The 17,454-nt window shown below is 44.6% G+C and overlaps 1 protein-coding gene across 1 annotated transcript in view; it reads left to right on the top strand.

Annotated features, from left to right (window-relative positions):
* LOC121586023 (LIM domain-containing protein 1-like) overlaps nucleotides 1-17,454 on the top strand; it is a 34,747-nt gene that overhangs the window by 13,949 nt on the left and 3,344 nt on the right. The window contains exons 2-7 of the mRNA XM_041902441.1: nucleotides 3,893-3,994; nucleotides 10,238-10,305; nucleotides 11,251-11,313; nucleotides 11,917-12,047; nucleotides 13,222-13,273; nucleotides 16,716-16,784. Of these exons, the coding sequence (XP_041758375.1) occupies nucleotides 3,893-3,994; nucleotides 10,238-10,305; nucleotides 11,251-11,313; nucleotides 11,917-12,047; nucleotides 13,222-13,273; nucleotides 16,716-16,784 (485 nt within the window). The remainder of the gene's footprint in view (nucleotides 1-3,892; nucleotides 3,995-10,237; nucleotides 10,306-11,250; nucleotides 11,314-11,916; nucleotides 12,048-13,221; nucleotides 13,274-16,715; nucleotides 16,785-17,454) is intronic.

Here is a 17,454-nt window from a genome sequence, read left to right as displayed (position 1 = left end):
CAATTCGGTATATACACTGAGTATACTAAATATTAGGAACCCCTTCCTAATAATGAGTTGAACCCCCCCCCACTCCTTCATTTTTTTGTCCGCAGAACAGCCTCAATTCGTCGAGGCATGGACTCTACAAGGTGTTGAAAGCATTCCTAACGGATGCTGACCAATGTTGACTCAAATGCTTCCCACAGTTGTGTCAAGTTGGCTTGATGTCCTTCGGGTGGTGGACCATTCTTGAGCGTGGAAAAACCCAGCAGCGTTGCAGTTATTGACACAAACCGATGCGCCTGGCACCTACTACCATACCCCGTTCAAAGGCACTTAAATCTTCTGTCTTGCCCATTCACCCTCTGAATGGCACACATACACAATCCATGTCTCAATTGTCTCATGGCTTAAAAATCCTTCTTTAACCTGTCTCCTCCCCTTCATCTACACTGATTGAAGTGGATTTAAAAAGTGACATCAATAAAGGATCATAGCTTTCACCAGGATTCACCTGGTCAGTCTATGTCATGGAAAGAGCAGGTGTTCTTAATGTTTTGCATACTCAGTGGACCACCCTTTGCCTCCAGAACAACCTGAATTCTTGGGGGTATGGAAACATTGCTCAGTTGGTATCAAGGGACCTAATGTGTGCAAGGAAAACATTCCCCACACCATTCCACCACTGTACCATTGACACCAGACAGGATGGGGCCATGGACTCATGCTTCTTACGCCAAATCCTGACTCTGCCACCAGTATGACGCAACAGGAGTTCGTCGGACCAGGCAAAGTTTTTCCACTCCTCAATTGTCCAGTGTTGGTGATTGTGTGCCCACTGGAGCCGGCTTTCTTGTTTTTAGCTGATAGGAGTGGAACCCCGTGTGGTCATCTGCTGCAATAGCCCATCGGTGACAAGGACAGACGAGTTGTGCATTCCGAGATGCCGTTCTACACACCACTGTTGTACTGCGCCGTTATTTGCCTGTTTGTGGTCCGCCTGTTAGCTTGCACAATTCTTGCCATTCTCCTTCGACCTCTAATCAACAAGCTGTTTTCTCCCACAGGACTGTCGCTGACTGTTTGTTGCACCATTCTTGGTAAACCCTAGACACCGTCATGCGTGAAAAGCCCAGGAGGCCGGTCCTTTCTGAGATACTGGAACCGGCGCGCCTGGCACCGACGATCATACCACGCTCAAAGTCGCTTAGGTCACACGTTTTGCCTGTTCAATCGAACAGTAACTGAATGCCTCGATGCCTGTCTGCCTGCTTTATATAGCAAGCCACGTTCACGTGACTAATTGTCTGTAGGAGTGAACCATTTTCGTGAACAAGGGGGTGTACCTTATAAACTGTGTATAGCTCCTTCATTTCTATATTGTGTTACAGTATGAAGAGGTGAACTTAATGTTGTCGCTTGTCTGTGGCTGACAGTGGATGCGTTGCAAATGGTACCCTATTCCCAATGTAGGAAATAGGGGGGCATTTGGGACGCTGACAGTGTGTTAGGGGAAGACGCAGACAGACGTAGTGCCTTGTGATGTCTGTCTGCAGGAGAGCAGGCCAGAGACAGAAGCTTCTTTGTCAGTGGCCAGGCGAGGCGGTACTGTCCCTGGCGTGGTCTTTGTCCCCCTGGGGAATGTTGTGTGTGTGTAACACACTGTTGTTTCAGCACTGTGCCATGCCATGCTGCTGTGGGCTCATGTTGTTCTGTTACCACATCTCTCTCAGCACACTGCTAACCTCTCAGCTCAGTCAGAAGACCACAGCACACAAAACACCTCACAGGACACATGACACGAGCTCTTTCTATTTTCACTGGACTCTTTCTCTCTCTCTCTCTTTCTTTCTCTCACTCTTTCTCTTTCTCTCACTCTTTCGCTTTCTCTCACTCTTTCTCTCTCGCTCTCTTACACTCTCTTTCTCTCCATGGAACTTTCCACCTCCACTGCCTGTCAGCTGACTAGATTAGACAGTGGCTTGCGAAAGTATTCACCCCCCTTGGCATTTTTCCCAAAGTCAATACTTTGTAGAGCCACCTTTTGCAGCAATTACAGCTGCAAGTCTCTTGGGGTATGTCTCTATAAGCTTGGCACATCTAGCCACTGGGATTTTTGCCCATTCTTCTAGGCAAAACTGCTCCAGCTCCTTCAAGTTGAATGGGTTCCGCTGGTGTACAGCAATCTTTAAGTCATACCACAGATTCTCAATTGGATTGAGGTCTGGGCTTTGACTATGCCATTCCAAGACATTTAAATGTTTCCCCTTAAACCACTCGAGTGTTGCTTTAGCAGGGTGCTTAGGGTCATTGTCCTGCTGGAAGGTGAACCTCTGGCCCAGTCTCAAATCTCTGGAAGACTGAAACAGGTTTCCCTCAAGCGCCATCCATCATTCCTTCAATTCTGACCAGTTTCCCAGTCCCTGCAGATTAAAAACATCCCACAGCATGATGCTGCCACCACCATGCTTCACTGTGGGGATGGTGTTCTCGGGGTGATGAGAAATGTTGGGTTAGCGCCAGACATAGCGTTTTCCTTGATGGCCAAAAAGCTCAATTTTAGTCTCATCTGACCAGAGTGCCTTCTTCCATATGTTTGGGGAGTCTCCCACATGGCTTTTGACATTTTTGCTTATTTTTTTCTTTAAGCAATGGCTTTTTTCTGCCCTCAATTCCGTAACGCCCAGCTCTGTGGAGTGTATGGCTTAAAGTGGTCCTATGGACAGATACTCCAATCTCTGCTGTGGAGCTTTGCAGCTCCTTCAGGGTTATCTTTGGTCTCTTTGTTGCCTCTCTGATTAATGCCCTCCTTGCCTGGTCCGTGAGTTTTGGTGGGCGGCCCTCTCTTGGCAGGTTTGTTGTGATGCCATATTCTTTCCATTTTTTAATAATGGATTTAATGGTGCTCCGTGGGATGTTCAAAGTTTCGGATATTTTTTTATAACCCAACCCTGATCTGTATTTCTCCACAACTTGGATCTGTTCGGAGAGCTCCTTGGTCTTCATGGTGCCGCTTGCTTGGTGGTGCCCCTTGCTTAGTGGTGTTGCAGACTCTGGGGCCTTTCAGAACAGGTGTATATATACTGAGATCATTTGACACAGATCATGTAACACTTAGATTGCACACAGGTGGACTTTATTAACTAATTATGTGACTTCTGAAGGTAATTGGTTGCACCAGATCTTATTTAGTGGCTTCATAGCAAAGGGGGTGAATACATATGCATGCACCACTTTTCCGTTATTTATTTTTGAGAATTTTTTGAAACAAGTTATTTCTTTTCATTTCACTTCACCAATTTTGACTATTTTGTGTATGTCCATTACATGAATTCCAAATAAAAATCAATTTAAATTACAGGTTGTAATGCAACAAAATAGGAAAAACGCCAAGGGGGATGAATACTTTTGCAAGACACTGTACTGCATGATTAGCTGTGTGTGTGTGTGTGTGTGTGTGTGTGTGTGTGTGTGTGTGTGTGTGTGTGTGTGTGTGTGTGTGTGTGTGTGTGTGCGTGTGCGTGTTTGGTAGGAACACTTGGGTCTTTTATCACAGTGTTCATGTGACAGACTCCTCTAGACCAGAGCCAAACCAAACAAGCAGATTGGAATATATTTCCCCTTCAATGATACAGCATGGCTAACTGATTTCCTTTGACTGTTGTTAGGCTTTTTTCATTCCATTGTTTGTGTCTGGTTTTATCAGTCTGCTTGTTATGGATCCAGTTCTCATTAGTGTTATGGAATGGGTACAATTCTAACGTTCTATTCTAACAGGACAACTGCTTATGACTGAGACAGTGGTAGTGCCCAAGTACATGACGGTAGCATAGTTATTTCTGCACAATGTGTGTGTGTGTGCGTGTGTGTGTGTTCATGTCTCTGACCTGGCTGTTGTGTTGTGTTCCAGGGAGCTGTGTGAAGTGTAACAAGGCGGTGTACGGAGCCACTCAGGCCTGCCAGGCTATGGGAAGCCTCTATCATGATGTCTGCTTCACCTGCAGCGCCTGCAGTAAGTACTACACTAACTAATGAAACACTCTATACAGTAAACCCTGTCTACCTCACCTACTCTCTCCTTACCTCTAACATGACACCTACTTCACCTGAAGCAAGTAACCTACCACTGTTTCCCCTGTATTAATATATATATAATAAAAACAAATTTTATGGATGGTGAAGCGATTTCTGTGTAAACTTAAACGACTTAAACAAGATATAAAGTATGTAGAAAATATAATGGAGCTATATATTTTTAAATAAGATCATCTTTTGAGAACTAACAATCACCAAAATATAAACTAGACAGGGAGAATCTAAAATTCTAAAAATGTCATGGCATGGGGCCCCCATTGATTTTGTTATAATGTTTTAGTTACTCAGATAGCATAAGAACTTAGCGAGGAAATTAGCTTTAAAACTGCACATTTGTCTCTCAGCCCCATGACAAAATGTGTAGAATTGCAGGAAACTAGTTTTAAAACGGTAAAAATGTTCTCTGTGCCCCATGGCAAAATGTGTATAATTGCAGTAAATTAGCTATAAAACACCAACATGTTGTCTCTGCGGCCAAGAGGACAGCATCTAAAATTCGGCCTCTAAAATTTTTAAGGAGACTGCGCCATTGGCCACGCCCACTACCACGACCACTACCACGCCAGCCACCCCCAAACTTACTGATCTATATACACAAACCCAACCTGCCTCACTCACTCTTTCCTCACCCTCTGTGTACACGCATGTACGCACACACACACACACACACACACACACACACACACATACAGAGTCACCTACTCCAGAATTTCTCAAATTCGGTTCTAGGTGACTCTGGGTGCACGTTTTGTTTTTTGCCCTAGCACTACACAGCTGATTCAAATACTTGATGATCAGTTGGTTATTTGAATCAGCTGTGTAGTGCTAGGACAAAAACCACAATGTGCACCCAGGCGTAGGGGCCCCAGAACCGAATTTGGGAAACCCTGACTTATTCCACCCAGTGTGTTGAAGGCCCCCATGCAGCTCATGGCAGATCATGTTGCTGTGAGTTGTATTGTTTTCTGAGCTCCTGTTCTACTAAATGAACAGCCCACACAAAGAGAAGAGAATGCCACATCAGAACACACAGACCCTGGGACATGAAGCTAGATCACCATAGTTCAGCTGCAGTTTAGTGGCTCATAGATTCATCAAATCAATCGATGTGATTCAGTTACTCAGGGATTCAGTAGTTCACCAACTTTATGGTTCAGTGTCTCACTGATTTAGTGATGTTCAGCTGGGATGATTCCCTGGCTGCAACAAGTTTGCTTCCCCTTCCTTGGCCTCTGTCTTCTCACCTCCCCTGACCTCGGCATCTCCCATAGATGAGCTTGGCCCTGTGTTTTCACTGTGATCTCCTTACTAGAACTTCAGAGGGATTCCAGAGCCATCCTGTCTAGATGGTTGCTGCTTTAGTATCTATAGATGAGTCGACCAATTAAAATCCCCCTGTGGAGATGATCTCTGACCTCTGCCCATGCCAATTAGAGGGCAGTGTGAGGCCTCCTGACCCCTGACCTGAAAGCTCATGCTCTACCATCGCTGATTAACACACCCTGTGTTGTTGTTTATGTGCCCAACCGTTTGTGTGTGTGTGCTTGTGCGTGTGTGTGAGAGAGAGAGAGTGTGACTGTGAAGGCACTAAAAAGAAGAGCCACGGAATGGAGAGAGTTAGGGAAGCTGGTGGGGTGTAAACTGGGGGGAGTTAGGAGGATACACCATACCGCCCATACCCTTCTCCATCTGAGGGCACAGAGGCTGCGGCCGGCTCCACGGGGAGAGGGGCCGGGGAGGAATGCAGGCGTAAGGGGCCTCAGGGTGGGAGTCCGAGGAGAGGACACAGAGTGGTGTTATGCCAGCTGGACACAGGGAGGTAGGGGAGCACGGGGCAAGACAGGAGGACCATTCAGAACTACCCGCCACACACTGGCAAGTTCCACCTACGCCGGAACACACACACAAACATACACACACACAGCAACTGTCTTGTTAAGCAGATTCTCCCTCCCCTCTACCCCCCTCTACCACCTTCATGGTTCTTTTGTTGCATGACAGAATCTTTATGACCCTGAACTTAAAATACTTAAAGGGGAATGTCTCCCCCCTTCCACAAGGTGCCTGGGAGACAGGCAGGGTGGAGGTAGGGGGGAGGCAGAGGGGAGGCAGTGGGTGCATCCTTTGATATCTCCCCCCTTCCACAAGGTGCCTGGGAGACAGGCAGGGTGGAGGTAGGGTGGAGGCAGGGGGGAGGCAGTGGGTGCATCCTTTGATAGGTAGGAGGATAGTTCAAGCTGCATGTCTAGGACAGAAGACAGAAGACGCATCGCTCACAGAAGGTTCCAGTTAGAGCAGCTAATTATTGACTCTTCTAGAACGGTCACAAGCATGCCTCTTTAAAACACCACCACAAAGCACTCAACCCCCTTTAACGCCCTATAACTCCCCTTCACCCAGGGGAGATATGGGCTTGTTTGTAAAAGAGGAGAAGGGCTTACAGGTCTATTCAAGTGGGCTATAGAGTGGGCTTATAGGTAGTCTATGACAATAATCTGTTGGTCAAGACAAAGGGCTGTTAGAAGGAGCAACGAAAGCAGAAGGTGAGCGGAGACAGCAAAGCTCCAGCAGGACGCTAAAGCCTAGAGTAGGTGGGAATGAGAGGGAAGGATTGTGGGGGATTACACATCTCAGCCTCAGAGCAGATCAGCAGACTAGACGCTGGGAAACGCCCTGGACGGGAAATGACATGGGCAGCAAGTGGTTTTGGTCGCCATGACGCCTATGATAATTTTGCCACCATGAATTGTAATGTTTTACTTTCCTTTTAAGACCTTTATTTATTTTGCACCATCATTCTCATTCAAATGCTCATCATACTCAGAACTTTGAACCAGAGATAATGGAGCACCTTTAATAGCAGAGATATTTGCGTCTAAAAAAGTGTTGTCTTTGCAATGTCTCCCTCAATAAAGAGGGCCTGTTCTCACAAACGTAGAGTCTAAATCTGCCCTCACGACACACAGTTAGGCAGTCATCTCCTAACTTTTCCCAATGGAACTTCATTTGGCATGATTTGATCAAGCGGAGAGTAGCGTAGTGTGTGTGGACTAGAGCATTTGGCTGAGGTGAGACTGGAGGTGGGTTGGTTTTTTGTGAGAACAGAAGTGTAATTGTTGTTGTGAACCTATCAGGTCAGGATACAACAGGCCCTGCTGTGTCCTCAGCCCAACCAATCCCAACCCACCTTACAACATCAGCCTCTCCAACTAATCTTCTGCCTCTGGAGAACACAAACATGGATTGGCTGTGACGTTAGTGATCTGAAAACTGCTGTGATTTGAATGCTGGCACTCTTAGATGGTGGATAGTTTGTGAAGCTAAAACACCCTACCCTGTCCCGGTGTCCACACTCTAGATCTGATAAATGTGATTGAGTAAGGGAGGACATTGCTGTGAGTAACAATTTCTTCCAAATAAACACTTAAGCCCTATTGGACACATGTTATTGTGCTGGGGAAATAAGGATTAGATAGGATTAAACTAAATGAATCTAAATTCACATACTTGTTGAGAACCATTACAGCTTTTCTAAGGAAGAATGGGTTATGGGTATTATGAACGTTTTCAGCACATGTGAAATGTGGTCCATTCTCTTTTGCTGTGATGGCATCTGATCTGTGCTTTCTCACATAGCTCTTGTGATTTTCTTCCTAGATTGCTAGTATTTATAGTACAGTAATAGACAGGGTCATAAATAATTAATGAAAGGTGTTGGAGAAGTGCACAGATAGATCTTAGAATCAACCTTGAGGTATTAAATAATATTTTCATTAGAAAACGGCCCAAACCTGTGTTTTCTTTCTTTCTCTTAGGCATTTATTATTTATATGAGGGGTGAAATAGTCATAATTCTTCTGAAAGTCTTTCATTACTGCCAGCCCAGACTTCTTCTGACATTCATTAATCTTATCTTCTCACAAGGCTCCCTGCCTTCTCTCTCTCTCTCTCTCTCTCTCTCTCTCTCTCTCTCTCTCTCTCTCTCTCTCTCTCTCTCTCTCTCTCTCTCTCTCTCTCTCTCTCTCTCTCTCTCTCTCTCTCTCTCTCTCTCTCTCTCTCTCTCTCTCTCTCTCTCTCTCTCTCTCTCTCTCTCTCTCTCTCTCTCTCTCTCTCTCTCTCTCTCTCTCTCTCTCCAAAAAGACAGGAATGTGAAGAAGTGTTCATATCTCACTTTCATCCCCCATTCCCTCCATCATTATTTTCTTAGTTCCTGAGGGAAATGAAGGGGAAAATAGGGTTATTAAATTATGATTATTTAAGGGCCAGTTTTGTACCTTTTCCTGATGCAGAGATTATTGTATTTTTTTGTTGTTGTATCCATTGCCTTTCTGACCTTGATATTGTCGGTTATCCCACCGAAGTACCGGCAGGATAGGCATGTTACAAAGGGAAAATGTTGTACATGATAAGACCGTTAGTTCAGAGTTTTGTCAGGAAGCTTGGCCAGTTTCATAATGTTAGTGCATGCGTAGGTTAAAAGCCTTGATAGAAGTACAGTACAGGATGTCTCATTGTTTGGCTCCTCATGTCCATAAGAGGATCAAACCCTTCAGATGGTTGCTGTGGGCTTTCAGGAGCTCTACTGTGATTTAATGTCTATTTTTGTTACCCCTGAGATGGTCCCACATGGCATTAGATGTTTTTAGGATAATGTGGGTTCTGGGTTTATCGCGGATTTAGAGTTAAAGTACCAGAGAGGAGGAATCAGTGGAAAGTCTTATTTTTCCCTTCTTTTCCCTGGGGGGAGGGGTCACTAGGGTCATGTTCAGTAGGGGAGAAAACATTTTGAAACTTAGGGAAACGGGGAGGTACTACCTGAACTTCAGTGTTCTTATTGGACAAAACTACCTGAACTGTCCAATAAGAACACACATGTCCGTTTTCCATTGCAAAAGGTTTTGCTACAGTGTGCTCTAGCTGTTTGTCTGAACTCTGCTGCCCCCTCAATGCCATGATCAGGTCACCACTGGTATCATTGCAACCGGTGCGCTGCTCTTCTCTCCATCCCAGGCCTGTTGTATTAAGAACCCCATTCCCTCAGCCAGGCTTCTCTGACAATGAGACCTGTGAATAAAACATATTAGTTCCTAATTGGTTAGTGATTCTTTTAGCACCACCGCTCTGCTCACCTTCCGCCATTTTTGATTAGTCTAACTTGTGTAGCTAATAGCTCTGTTGCAGCCAGGAGATGAAGAAGGCTCCCATTCACTAGTGTTAACCCACTCCTCTCTCTCTCCCTCCTCTCTCCCTCTTCCCTCCTTCACCTCCTCCCTGAAAATGTGTGGAATGTTTCCCCTTCCTGTGGGACATGGGCTGTAGGAATGGAGGGAGGGGAGGAGAGAAGGGGGTATATTATGAAGGAGAGGGGATTCAGACAGACAGACAGAGACAGGAAGTGCTCTCGGTGTGTGGATCGATCTTGGAGAGAACAGACAAAAAGCAGGAAAGAAGAGGGAAAGAAGGAGAGCTAGTGCTGCCTCTGGGTCTGAGGCCTTGGTCTCTCTCCCTCTCTCTCTATATCTGTCTCTCTCTCTCTTTGCCATGTGAAGCAAACCATTAGAGAACTCTGTTTTAATCAGTTACGCTCTGTTTAGTCATTGTATTCAATCACACAATTTTTCCCTCATGTGGTAGTGATTGTCTGAGCGAGGCCCCAGATGTGTTCCCAGTAGTTCCCAGTGCAGCAGAAAGCTGCCCAACCAGGCCAGTCTCTCTCTGAAGCAGATTAAATCAAGAGGCTGCTACAGTATTAGACTCAGTGTTTATTTGAGTTGGTGTCTGGGAATTAGCAAGACCTAATGGATTCTGTCTGACGTTCTGGAGCCTTTAAACTGATAGAAGTTACCACAGTGCTTCTGGGCATTCTTCTGGTGTGACTTAGGGGAGATGTATAGGGCTCATTAGCCTGGTTCAGATCAGTTTGTGCCGTCGAATAGATCTGACACTAGACTAGGTTTTCATATGAGTTCACATATCTCTCTGAATACTCCCAGATGCCTCCCGTGTGATCTGCTGCAATTTGGTAAAAGTAATGTTTGGTCTAATCATGGTCAGACAGTTTGGTCTCATGGTTGGGCCCAGCCCAGCCTGTTCAGTGTTGTTTCAGTTAAGTTACGTAATATTCTAAAAGCCCATCTCTTCTCTCTGTTCTTCGTCCCAGGCAGAAGGCTACGGGGGAAAGCATTTTACTACGTCGGTGGGAAGGTGTTCTGTGAAGAGGACTTTCTGGTAAGTAGTCCATCTGGATACTGTATCTAGAACCCTACATAGTTTAGCAGTATGTGAATAGGGTATTATCTATTTTTCTAAATGTTTGGCAGCATGTATGTGCCTTCCACTGTGTGCTACCGTGACTATATGTGACCTCTGGACTCCAGATTATAGTTTGAGTTTAATTTCTTCACCTCGTGGCCCAAGTTCAGGTTTCTAAGGGATTCTGGATCAGTTTACTCCCGTAGGGGCATTAGGGAGGGGGGGTCGGGTAACTGGAGATAGTACTTATTTTAGAGGCATACGCCCCTGGGCATTGCACAGTGACACCTTGTATAAAGCAGGACCAGCAGGACGCCCCATGTTAACCTCAGCTGCCCTGTCACAACAACACGCTCCATTACATTACAGTTTGTCTGTAATTAGTCGATTAAATCAGTTGTCCTACTGTCTCATTTTACATTTTTACATTTACGTCATTTAGCAGACGCTCTTATCCAGAGCGACTTACAAATAGGTGCATTCACCTTATAGCCAGTGGGATAACCACTTTACAATGTTGGGGGGTGGAGTAAAGGGGGGGGGTAGAAGGATTACTTTATCCTATCCCAGGTATTCCTTAAAGAGGTGGGGTTTCAAATGTCTCCGGAAGGTGGTGAGTGACTCCGCTGTCCTGGCGTCGTGAGGGAGCTTGTTCCACCATTGGGGTGCCAGAGCAGCGAACAGTCTCTGTGCTGCTAATGAGTCTAACTTACCTCGCCTGGTATTAGAGGGCTATTTCTGGACATTTATCATTAATTAAACATTAAATTGATGTGGGAGAATTCCCCCATGTATCATATGAGGTAGACTGGGCTCATATGAGAAGAAGACTATGAGTCAGTCTAAGATGCCACCAGTTTCCTATGAGATGATGTAGCAGCAGTAACCTCACTGTTCTCCCCTCTCCTCTGTCTGTTCCAGTATTCTGGATTCCAGCAGTCTGCAGACAAGTGTAACGCATGCGGACATCTGATCATGGACATGGTGAGTGTTTCTGCTGCCTGTGTGTGTGTGTGTGTTTGTGTGTGTGCGTGTGCTCTCCATCAGTGTGTTGAGCAGCAGAAACATGGAGTCACTCCTCCCTCATAGAACTTCCTGTGGGCACATCTGGAGAAAGCTTAGGAGGAAGTGGTGGTTTCAGGACACACACACACACTCACACACACACACTAGGGTAAAACCAGGACACATAGAGATAATGTAAAACCCAAGTCCAGTAGTCATCAGCAGGTGTAGTAACACATGAAGGATTTACCATGACATGGCTTTACACATGTTAACCATACAGAGCTGTAGCAGGGGGGACAGATCTGTTTTCCTATTATTATCACTGTCTCGCTCTCCAACACACTGCTTCCCTCAGCTACTAACTCAACTCTATGCTCCATGGATGAGTGATCAGTAATCCACTACTTGTTAGATATGATAAAGCATTGAAATTCTCTCTCTCTCTCTCTCTCTCTCTCTCTCTCTCTCTCTCTCTCTCTCTCTCTCTCTCTCTCTCTCTCTCTCTCTCTCTCTCTCTCTCTCTCTCTCTCTCTCTCTACCCCTCTCTCTTTCTCTCTCTCCCTCCTTCCACCTCTATAGATCCTGCAGGCCCTTGGGAAGTCCTACCACCCTGGCTGTTTCCGTTGTGTCATCTGCAACGACAGTCTGGACGGAGTGCCCTTCACTGTGGACACAGAGAACAAGATTTACTGTGTCAAAGACTACCACAGGTACGTGGGTACAACCATTATGAACACTGCAAAACATAAATATATTAGTTTAACTGGCGCTAGCAATAAGGCCTGATTGAAGTCATGTTGCTATAACAGAAGTCAGCGGCAGTTCCATTTGGACATAGCAGGATCAGGTTTTTGCCACGTGGAGAGGAGTTTCTGACACTGGAGAGGAAGGGGAAGAGAGGAGAGAGGAGATGTTAGGTAGGAAGGGATGAGTGTCCTGTGGAAGAGCAAAGGGAGGAGCAGCAGGGGTCACCTCAGCCAAGCACAACAAACACACTGAATCAGGAATCTGGTCACAATGGAATCCACAGCACCCGGCCAGGCCAGACCAGGGCAACAGCCCAGTATACTGACAGAACCAGGGGGAACTATGAGCCATGGGCCTTATGTTAGAGCAATCAGAGCTCACTGTACTGAAGCCACCAGATGTCTTTTCCCACCTAATCATGGTGAATCGTCACTAGCATTCATTCACTAGCATACTGCAATAACATCTGCTAAACACGTGTATGTGACAAATAAAATTGGATTTGATTTGTAGGTTGCTTTGAGTTAAGGGATACTTCACCCAAATTACAAAATGACACATTGGTTTCCTTAACCTATAGGCAGTCTATGAACAAGGTATGACATCAATCAATGCTTTGGTTTAATTTCCCTGGCACTGCTTCCACATGCTAACATATATCTAGGATAAGAAATGTGTGTGGTTTCTTAATCAGACCTAGTCATGCCCACTACGCTGAGAGGGCCTTTGTTTTACAGACTCAGACATTCAGGTGCCAGTCAGCTGCCAGCTGTGTGTGGGTCTGTGTGTATGTGGGGGGAAAGAATGAATGTATTTTTCTGGATTGGTTGAATCACGTGTGAGGCTGAGCCAGCACATCTGCAGACCTGGCGACTCACCATCTCTCCTTAGCAGTCTCAACGCTGTCATACACACACACACACTGAAGGGAGAGAGGGGGAAAGGAGGAGAGAAAAGGGGGCTGGTGAATGAGAGGAAGAAGTATTAACCAGAAAAGAGTAACAGATGCAAGTGCTGTATCTATATCAAGCATGGTAGTCTTTCTGTGGGGAACCAATATAAACCAGACATACATTTTCCGTCTGAAACTGTTACTATTTCTATCAATTGATTTATCTTGTTCTCTCGTTTTCTCAGGGTCTTGGCCCCCAAATGTGCAGCATGTAACCAGCCCATCCTGCCTTCAGAGGTAATCTCTCTTTGAACACAGCATCTTCAAGTAATAGACTAAGGACTTAAAACCATAAAATAGGTGTTTTTCTGATCATCTTCATGTCATGTATGACAAAAATACCAAGTTGATCGGTTGACTAATAATATAATGAACAAGGCTTGGAATGGTTCCTGTCTGCAAAGTGACTTCAACAGGAAGAACTCCTGTCCCTAGTAATGAATGATAATCAAAATCTTCAGGCATTTCCTATATTATGGTTTACGATACAAACACATCCATTCCCGTCCAATGCTGATATGGACAGTCACATTGCAACCCCTGACCTGATTCCCTCAGGGTAAAGATTGATTACCAACCCCAGTGTTGAACTGAGACTGGAGCCAGATGTGAGGAGAGAGTTTCTCGGGCATAGCAAACGATCAAGTATCCTACTAAGGCAGTAGCAAACGATCAAGTATCCTACTGAGGCAGTAGCAAACGATCAAGTATCCTACTGAGGCAGTAGCAAACGATCAAGTATGCTACTATCCTAGGTCAGGCTCTAGTGCAGGAGGAGGAGGGGGAAGGGGTGTGCTGTGTTTTAACATGTTGCACATGAGCAGGTATCCCTTTAAGCAACTGTTTGGATGTAGAGGGACTTGAAAGGGATCGCAGGCATGATGATCAGCTTTCCCTCTTTAAACATTTGGAACTAATTTCTGAAGTCTCGCTCTCTCCTGAGCCAAGCAAGCTGCAGTCACGATTCAGGAAGACATCAATTTTCACAGCTATTTACTCAGTCTAAGGTCTGGGCTGAAGCAATAAACCAACCTGATAGCAGACCTGGGAACATCTCTTGTTGTAATGGCTGCCATAGTTACACGCAGGTCAGCAGACACCCCCCCCGCCCCCCCCAAAAATGTTTATTTATTTAGTGCTTGATTGAGCTGGCGCAATGGAACCAATGGAATTGTCCCAAAAGAGCAAACTCAGCTGATCTGGCACTCCATTCAGGCTCAATCAAACTATCAACGTATCTGAAAGAGCACTATTTGAACCAGAGGCCAGACTATGACACCAGCCACTGAGGTCTAGATTCAGGGCTGGGCTTCTATTTGAGACCTCTGTGTGTAGGCCTACATGGGGTGGTTTTGGGAGCGGTGTTAGTTGCATTTTTCGGTGTGTGATTCAGATGCAGGCACTGCACCCTACGCCTCACTCAGTGCATGACTTTTGCCCTTAACGTTATCCCTCCCTCAAATTGTTTTTCTCCAAAATTAGAGTTGACTCTACAGGAATGTTGCCCCTCCTCACTGAGGCTGGAAGGGTAGAATTCAGAGCAGGGGGTAGTTTGTGTTACACCTGCATGTACGTTGTCATGAAAAAGGCCAGATAAATTCCTGGTGGTTTGTAGAAGGGACCACAGTACAGTACAAGGGGGAGAGTTTAGAATATATTTTATTTAACGTGTATAACTAGTTTTAAATGAGTTGATAGATAGCAGAACATCTTCCATATACCCTCCTGCTGATCCTTTGGCTGATATAGAATATAAGAAGTCAGTTAACTGAATAGTTAATTCTATCATAATGTCAATTCTGACAAGCCTTACTTTATTATCACTTAACAATTATATATAACCACATGACCATGATGAATAGCTTGTGTGATGATGGTAATAATTGGTGAAAGTCTGATACATACTGGACATTCCAGCTGTAGTACCTGCCCTCTGAAGCTGTAGCAGGCTGAACCCAGACTGTCTATCAGAAGCTGACTGTTGCTTTAGCCTTGGTCTTTGACACCTGGCTGTTTTCTCAGGTGAAGGTTCACAGTACTGTCCAGAATGCTGGTGTTGGCCAAAGGACACGTTTCTACAGAACTACCATCTTGCCAATCTTGGCCTATTAGTAGGCCTATTTCAAATGCTGTAGTTTGTAAACGTTGGAAGTAAAAGGACACAAATGGATGTCAGGATAAAGCCTAGTTAGCTAGCCTGCTGGTTGATATATCAGCAGTAATTAGCTTACTGTACCTGTTAGCAATCACAGCTAACTATAGCCCCCCCCCCCAAAAAAAAATGAGGCTAAATGACAAAGCAATGGACAGGCCTATAACGGAAAGGGATCATTTTATCAATGGACGCTCAGCATGTAAAAACAAATGTACTGTAGGCTATCTAAGGAGCTCAACAGTCCTCTCTGAAGGGGGAGATCTCAAGGTAGTGGTGGTCAATCTATCATTTGAGTGTTGACTGATGTCATTGTTATGATTATGTCACTGATGGATTCCATAATTTTGGTGTTGTGACATCATAATACATGCTATTACAGGCACAGCATTACATATAGGTCGTTGTCAATAGAACATCACAATAAGATGTAGAGTGTTTGATTTGTCTGCTGGGGGGCAAGGAGTCATTTCAGATACGTGAGGGTAGCCTCATGATATCTCTCAATATTGGCCACCATTAATTGGATATTTGGGTGATCTGAAATAAAAGTGAATTATACCTGACAAGGATGAGTGGTTTAAGTTAATTTTCTGTCCTTTGTGGGCTCTGCCTGTCAAACAGCAGAAGGGTGCATTTGCCGATGTACTGTTAACTGATAATGTTTACTTTGCAAGCTACCGGTAGAAACTTTGTACAGTTGGCGAAACATAGGGGTAATTAATTAATGTAATTTTTTCTCCAACCAATGTAGGCCTACTAGTGAAGTTAGCTAACATTATCCCCTCTTCAACAGCTGGCTACATGCCAAATGATAGGCTACCCTTACGTATCTGAAAATACATGATCAATTGATGTTTACTGATCATGAAAAGCATGCAGTTACTTGCTGTATAACTCTGATGATAGAACTACATGTGGAATAATCTGAAATGTGTAGTTCTGACTATGCTCTTCAAGAGGTGATATTAAAACCAAATAGTTATAACATTTATTTAACAATCCCTTGAAAACGGTATGCAGTTGTCAATGGTTTTAGCAGGCAAATTGAACGCTCTGCACCTTGTGACGTTTTATTGATAACAACCTATAGAATCCCATTTGAATAGGATCTCTTTGGTTACAGGACTCTGATTGTCTGACACATTTCCCACTGTCACCTGCACCTGCACAAGATGAACAGTGCACTGATTTGAATGCACTCTGTTACTGCCAAAATCGACTTACGGTTTTGTCCATTAAAAAGAATACAAAAAACTTTGCTGACAACTACTGAGGAAAAATGTACTTACTATGACTGTGATATGTGTTTGTCTCACCCATATAATCATTTAATAGGATCTTTATGGTCTCACCTAGCTATCTTACGATGCACTAACTATAAATGGCTCTGGATAAGAGAGACTGCTAAGAGTTGTCCGGGCCAAGCACGCCATGTTTAATTGTTTTAAATGAACCGATCCAGCCTATACTGATAGACACTGGGGTTCAGTGGACACTGAAAAGGCTGTCTGTTTGTCTCCACAGGGCTCTGATGAAACCATCCGAGTGGTATCCATGGATAAAGACTACCACGTAGAGTGCTATCACTGTGAGGTGGGTAAACATTAAGATACAAATTCGCTTGTTGTTTTCCTATATCCTTGTAGAGACTGGATGTTCTGTGTTGTTGGTGACAAGACTAAATGTTAAAGCTGTCATCTTAGTAAGTATATCCACTATAAAACGCCTCATTATTTCTCTACATGAATGCGCTTAAATACCAGGGGGTAGATCCTATACCATATGTCAGCCTTCTCATCATATCAAGAACTCCATATTTCAGTCATCATTTAGTCTTTTAAAATACATGTTAGAGAGATTTGGTTCGGGGTTCTGAGATTAGTTGTCATAAAGTAAACAGAATTTAAAAGGGAAAAAGTGTCGGGAGAATAGTCTCACTTCGCATGGTCACATATTCTGGAAAGCTATTTACTGCACACAGACCATAGACAAGGTGGTCCCAGTGCTTAATTACAGTCTTGGTACTAATTGCGAGCTAGAAAGAGGAGCTCAAGCACATGCTAATTTGCTTCGCTCTTCAATACTGTCTGATGATTCTTCTCAAGTGCCTCTTCTCCTGACTCCCACCTCAATAGCATTTGATTGGCATATGGAGTTCTGAGAGCACTTGAAAACAAACAGCAGTGAGCCGTGTGGAGACGAGAGCTTTTGAGGGATCTCTCTCTCTGAATAGCTCCACTGTGGAAGCCAGATAAACAATTAA

This window comes from Coregonus clupeaformis, chromosome 17 (assembly GCF_020615455.1).
Source record: "Coregonus clupeaformis isolate EN_2021a chromosome 17, ASM2061545v1, whole genome shotgun sequence".
NCBI lineage: Eukaryota > Metazoa > Chordata > Actinopteri > Salmoniformes > Salmonidae > Coregonus > Coregonus clupeaformis.
This window is presented reverse-complemented; position numbering and strand designations above follow the sequence as displayed.